Raw genomic sequence first — 7,422 nt, 5'->3', positions numbered from 1 at the left:
GAGCTTCATTCACCAGAGAAGTGCTTGGCTTGCTTTTTGGTATTGTAATGGGGCCTCCAACGTAATTCTCTAGTCGCAGGTTAATCTTTCTTGTTGCTAAATCATCCAATCTTCCTGTAATGTCTTTGATCTTGGACATCATCTTATAGTTAAACATGATTGAACTTGGATGTAAACTATTAAGAAATTTTTGTGCCTTACTAGTGCTGGCCTGATGTGCTTTCATCAACTTACGCCCCAAAGCTTGAGTGGCAAACTCGTCCAAGATGTCATCCACGTCATAAGCCAAGTCTTGGAGGTCCGCCAGCCAATTCTTGACAGTCTGGTTCTCCATTTTCTTCTCCTCTGCATCAGCAAGAACGGCATGGATATCCCGCAATTTAGTTTCCCAGGTCATAATCTCCTTGCGAACCTGCTTCTCAGTGACAAAGTTGAAGTTGGAAGAGGAAAACTTTGCAAACAACGAGTCAAAGAAAGCAGAGAGAGCAGCGTCTGCAATGAAAGCCATGATCAATATGCTTGAGAAAGGAATTATGAGATTTGAGGTAGAGAGAAAAATCCAAGAGTAGGATGTTGAAGTAGAAGAAATTTGTGTGGTTATTGGGGTTCTTCAATCAGAGGGAATTAAAAAAATTTCAAAATTTATTTCTGAATTTAAGTTTAGTGGTCAAGAGACATGTGCATAAAACCAATGAAAACTTTGAAAAATGAGGTTCCCTAGGGTTTAGCGAAAGAGACATGTGCATGCATGTGATGGCTCGCCATATATTATAATTTAAAGTAACGTGTTATAGTAAGAAAGAGAGATGTAGTTTATTTTTGTTATCCTTTGATAGGAATAAAATAAATCGGCCAAGGACAGGAGCAGGTGATAATGGCAGACAAAGAGATGGTAAAAGTTGCATTCTTTAACAAAAGTCACATGAATTTTTACGACATATTATTATTATGTAACCAAATATTAATCAAGTATATTTAACCTGTTCTGGGATTCTGGATTTATATACCTAGGCCTTGTGGCTTGCATAGATTGAGATTTGAATGGCTAGAAAGGTGAGAGAGTGATGGGGATGGTTGTGGCTTGCTTAATGATAAGCACGAGGGACTATCCATTGCTATGGGAAATGTAGAGCAAAAATATTCTTAAAAATTTTGTATGAAAATTGATAGGAGATATGAATCCCCATAGATGAAATTCTCTTTAGTCATGAATTTGTATCAGCAACATTCAAAAGTGACTCTCAATTTTGTAAGTAAGACTCAGATAGTCAGAATTGGGGGAAAAAACTGTTAAGCTATGAAATTTCTAGGGGATTAAGACCAATTTTTCATCAATATTAAAGAGTTAATGTTGAATTTTATCAATATCGTTCGATTTCATTAAATTTTGCTATTATACTTTTAATTTGTTGATTTTTGAAGATAAAGTAACAGAATTAGACGAAACTTGTCACTTGCATCTTGAACCAGGGGAAGTTCAGGAAAAATTTTGTTAAGTTTTGTCAATATGGATGATAATGTTGATATGGTAAAGCTTGCAGCAATTTTATAGAAATCTATAAAATCTTGTTAATGGGGATGGCTACCTTGGATTCATTGTTCTTCCCCCAAGGAAAGATGTTTAAAAAATGATAATATTATTGTAAGAGAAATTAGATCAGATCTTGATCTACCTAATATCATTGCCTGATTAATTGACATAAAACAAAAATATTTTGGTATCAAACAATACAGAACAACCCATTGTTGAAATTTAAAACAATAATTGAAAACTGTCAGGTTCAAATCTTAAATTTAAATACTCCAATTTATTAGAGGAGAAATAAAATTACTTTTTCTTATATAAGTCTAAAACTTAAATAATTTTCATAACTTAAACATTCGAGTATTTGGTTCATTCGTTGGTGTATTATCCTCTTACGTTCGAATCTCCCCTCTCCTAATTATTAAAAAAAAAATTCATAACTTAAACGATCAGTTAATAATTGAAGTAAACAATGAATTAGGAATTGAAAATTCGTGAAACAACCCTACTGCATCATTTTTTGTAACAATAACAATAACAATAATAATAATAATAATAATAATAATAATATACTGATACTTATTCATAGTTATTCTCGTTATATTGTATATGAATATTTGTTTTTTATTTATTTTGAAATAATAAATATCTATTTATAAGATATAAATATTTTTGAAATATAAAGTTAATTGTCTATAATTTTTCAGTGTTATATAATTGAAATTTTGTATTATTAATCTATAAATTATTCAATAGTATTGGAATTAAGAAATGTTTTAATGAAAATCATTTAATGTAATTAAAATTCTTATTTACAAATGGGATAAATCTTGTTCTTGTTCTTTCTTTTTTTTTTTGCAAAAATTTCAGGTTTCCCTACATTTGTATTTGGAAAAGTACTCAACTCCAACAGAAAAATCAGTGGTCAATTACTAACAAAAAAAAAACTTTTAATAAAGTCATTCAATGCAATTTTAACTTTTTATACATTTACAAATTTCATACGTCGTATTAATATTATTAATAAAAATATTTAAAATGATAATTTAAAAATATAATGAATGAATATAACTATGTTCATAACTGATCGTTCTATAAAATTAGAAGTTTTATATATTTACAAATTAGATCAACCTTTTTAATATCAACTATAAAAATATTTAAAATCAAAATTCATAAATATAATAAACAAATATAACTATGTTTTGTTAATTAAAAAATTTTCCAACATCCGTACTTTTATATATATTATAGATATTTAATATATATTGAAAGTAAAAACTTCAAAAATTAAACAATGAATCCCCCTTCCCCACGTCTGAAAAAATAAATTAAACAATATGTATATTTTTTATATTTAAGAAAGATGATTCAAATCTTACTCTTTAAAAAAAGAAATCATACATTGATCAATGAGTCAAATGTATTAAAGATTATGCTTCTATCAGGAAACCTTTTAAATAATCTAGATAAGTCATTGTCTTCGATAAGTGACATAATCTAGATAAGTTAGATAATTTCGTGTTAAACTTTAGCTTCTTTCTATTTGAAATATGTTTTATCAACAAAATTTGTATATATCAACAGAATGCTTATCGACATAACTTATATATAAGCCTTGTATAGCTTTGAAGTGAATAAGAATAAACAATCAAAATTTTCCATTTTGAAACTCTTAACCTTTTTACAAAATGCTTCGATGTTAGTTAAATGATATATATATATATATATATCCTATCAATCTATTAAATTAATTATTTTATCTTCATTAATAATTTCTTTTCTAAATTAAAATATTGACCAAAATTTATCTTTTTGTGTGTTAACATTGAATTTCATATAAAATATGACTAATTGATTTTCTATTTCCAATTATTAATACCAAATTTCTTATTAAAGGAAATTATTGGGTAATTATTTATCCCTAATTTAAATTTTTATTTTTTATTATAACCTTATGTGAATGTCCATTATCTAAAGTTTTATTATTCTGATGGAATCAAATGTTCAAGTGCAAATTACAATGAAATTTTGAGCAACCTATAATATTTACAAAAAATTTACTACTTGAAAGCATTTATTTGTAAATTAAATTAAATGTTATTAATCATTGGTTTGATAATGCACCCTAAAATGTATTCATTGGGATCCTCCCAAATTAATCTGTTGAAGGTGTCAATATTTCGTGATTGAACAGCTGCTTAAACTTTTAGAACCATATAATATAGGAATGGTTAGGTAGGAATAATGGTAAGACAGCTATTAGGTATTGAATGTCAACCACTAGACATCAGTATACCTACGCAAATAAAAAGTTATTGTTCCACTATATAATATGAATACAATGATGAAAGCAGAAAGGAAATTTCATCCTAATATAATTTGAACCAAACTCAAAACAAAATGTACCTACTTTAATGTGGATTGAATATAATAGTAGTTGTTTTTCCCATTTTTTTAAGTCATTTTGCAATATATAATGTTATGTTGACTTCAAAAATTTTGGTACAATATGTTCAGTCAATGCTATTTCTAATTTTTTTTATCCTCATGGCGTCACTATTATCAACTTGGCTTTAGTCGATTTATTTACTAACTATTGTTTTTGTTTGGAATTCCGTAGAGGCATTCTTTTAAATAATCAACAATCCATGAAAGTAAAACATCAAATTTTATGTAAAAAATTCCTTGATCTGGGAAAAAATCACGTCCCCTACTTAAAATAATAAGATTACAAAAACCTTTTCTAGTAAAACTAGAAGATATTACAAGAAGTCATCACTAAAAAGCTAAATTTCTAACATTCAACCATCACCTTATAAAACGTGCAAAGAAGAACCAATCTCACCATATAAGAACTGTCTGTGGAGGCTATGACTGATTGTTCATTTAAATTAAGATGGTCTCCTTCTCATCCATTTTCCCTTCAACCACCTAGTTTCCATCAACACTATGCAACTCCCTAACCATCAAATCTTTATTAGTTAATTTATTAGTATACATATATATATTAGTTAATTTATTAGTTAGATATACACCATGACTTGTAAAATAAGAAATAATTATTTTTTATTATGTAATTTAAAATGTTTTTATAAATATATATAATAATTTTGACATGCCTGCAGTTTAATAATAAATGTACCTAATAAATTAGATTAAAATTATCGTTACGTTATTATCACCCCAGACAAACTTAGTAAGGGTTATCTTGAAAATTCCTCTCATACCAACAATGGGAATCACATAAACTCCATCAATGATGGTTAAGGTTTGTTTCCTTGTGATTTTATTGATCCAACGATCATACCAATATTAATCTCAAACTTATCACAAAACAATGTTAATGACATCAATGTCTCCTTGTTCTTTTGCAATAACATCGCATTCTTGTTAATATTTATTAACAAGCCACACCAGCCAAGCATGGCACCCAATTAGATGAGCTGGGAGCAACTTATACTTACTAATATTTATTATCACGTGCATTGCACTTGGATACTTCTGTTTTAATTTTTTTTAATAAGGATTATATACATGATAAAAATATTTCTAAAATATAAAGTTAATTCTCTATAAATAAAGAAAATAAAACTAAAATAACATTTACATACAAACGACAATTAAGTTTTCAATCATATATAATTGAAATTTTAGAATATTAATATATAAATTATTAAATATTATTAGCATTAAGAAAAATAATTTTAATGAATGCCATTCAATGTGATTAAAATTTTCGTTTACAAATTGGACAAATCTTGTTGATATCTATAATAAAAAGAATTATAATAAAGTAATTTGGTACAAATTAGTATTCTTATATATTTACTACTGTGATAAATCTTATTAATATTCATAATAAAAAATTTAAAAATTACAATTTATTTAAATGTACTAAATAAATATGGGTATTTTTATAAGTCATCCGATGCGTTGAAATTCTTATAGATTTATAAATTATATAAATCTTATTAATATTGATTAAATAACTTTTAAATAAAGTATAAAAAATATAATAACCAAAATCATATGCAATCTCTTGTTTGATCCCATGACACTTGTAGCAGAAAATGTGAATTGACCAAAGGCTTATAGATTGTCATTGAACAAAAGTTCTTTATACAAAGAGAATGACATAATTTGCTGTTAGTTTAGGTAACATACTTAACATAAAACCAGGAACAAGTTTAGCTAAAGTAGATAAAAAGGCGTCAGAAAGCCATATCGGTATGTCTGGCATGGGATATGGCTACGCAGAGAGTATCTCATGCTGTCTTCAGTACTTTGACATCTTCGTAAAAGCCACCTTGACGCCAAGAGAGTTCATCACTAGAGCCTTAACTTCAACAGAAACGGTTGGCACCTGGCAATAATGCATTTCCCTGAAGTTTTGTTGGCATGGCAGTGGAAAGTCTTGTGCCAAATAAAGACAATGAAGCAATGGTGCCTATTTTTCTAGACACAAAGCCTTCTTCATCTTCAAACTTTTGTATGGAGAAAATGCCAGAGGCAGGAAATGTGAATTTGACCAATCATGAACGTATTGCATATAACAATGGGTGCCGAAATAACTCCCAGTATCATAAAATTCTCAGCACTCTCTCTTTGAGCATAGCACTTCCATATCTTTGATCGGCATACTTGCATCAACCAATTACAACAGATTTGGGAAACCTTGTTAGCCTTTCAATATAATGTCCTTATGCACCAATGATATATTTGGCACTTTCCAACTACGACAGTCCCATTTGAAGAAAGGAGGTGCTGTTCGGAGAACTTCCAAGTCGTTCGTTTAAAGAGGGGCTCAAAACTTGAGTTTGATTATCCTGTCAGGCAAGGCCAAATTATCAGGTTGAAGTTTCAGTAGAAAAATATACTGAAATGAATGCATTCAGTTTGAGCAAGGATGAGATACAAATAATAACTCAAAAAGAGTAAAAGCCTATGAAGTTATGAAGTATATAGTGGTCATTTTCACCTGCAAAAGTATGAGGGATATTGAGATAGAACCAACTGAAGCAACAACTACATGGTGTCTTCAATCACATTTAAAGCCGGCTCAAGATGCAATGCCCAGTTACCCACATGCTCTGTCTTTGACCTACACTAAACTGAAATATCAGATTGAAGAAATCAGATTCCTTGTTACAGAAAACACAAGAAGAAATAGGTAGATGATAGTGGAAAAAAAATCTTAGCTAAAGCATTGTACATTGGGTTTGTTATAATGAGGACTCTATAAGGAACATTTCCAAGCATATCCTAATTGTGTACACCATAACCAAGAAACATAGAAGGAAGATTTTCATCACGTAATAAAAGCTTTAAAGAGTTCTTCGTCATAATTGTTTTCAAATACTGAAGGTTGATTCAAGGCATTCATTGTAGTACTGCAACATCATCTAACAAAAACTAGCAGAGGATAGGATTTGTAGACGCTATAATTTGAAAAATTTTAAAAAGTGAGGCAGGAAACCAATCAAATCATAAAACATACAATCTGCAAGTTCCAATGGATAGATGTTAAACCAAATATGCTCCATGACAGAAAGAACATACCTTTCTGCACTGCACTATAGATGACAGCAAAACTTTTGGACAATTAACCAAACTCTTCATTCCTTAATTTTCTTTTAGCCCTTTCATTTGTCTGGAGGCCACGAAGATGAATCTATGTCAAGCATTTTCTGTGAGATGAACTTTGACCAAGAAACAGTTAATAGTTAGACTTTCTGTCGATTTCTTTAAGAAGTACTTATCCAATTATAAAAACTATACAATGGGACAATGTTGCTATGATTTCAAATTGCATGTAGAGAGAAGTGAAAATAAATATGGACACAGGAAAAATAGATGTTGTGTCATTAAAGGCAAGAGAAACAAATCCAAACTAC

The 7,422-nt window shown here is 29.0% G+C and overlaps 1 protein-coding gene across 1 annotated transcript in view; it reads right to left on the bottom strand.

The window, feature by feature from the left end:
• The window catches only part of LOC110426406 (putative disease resistance RPP13-like protein 1), a 708-nt gene extending 200 nt beyond the window's left edge, over positions 1-508 (bottom strand). Inside the window, exon 1 of the mRNA XM_089785287.1 lies at positions 14-508. Within this exon, the coding sequence (XP_089641413.1) occupies positions 14-508 (495 nt within the window). The remainder of the gene's footprint in view (positions 1-13) is intronic.
• Between the last annotated feature and the right edge of the window lie 6,914 nt (positions 509-7,422).

This window comes from Theobroma umbraticum, unplaced genomic scaffold (genome assembly GCF_002168275.2).
Source record: "Theobroma umbraticum cultivar Fairchild unplaced genomic scaffold, ASM216827v3 scaffold_55.0, whole genome shotgun sequence".
Taxonomy (NCBI): Eukaryota; Viridiplantae; Streptophyta; class Magnoliopsida; order Malvales; family Malvaceae; genus Theobroma; species Theobroma umbraticum.
This window is presented reverse-complemented; position numbering and strand designations above follow the sequence as displayed.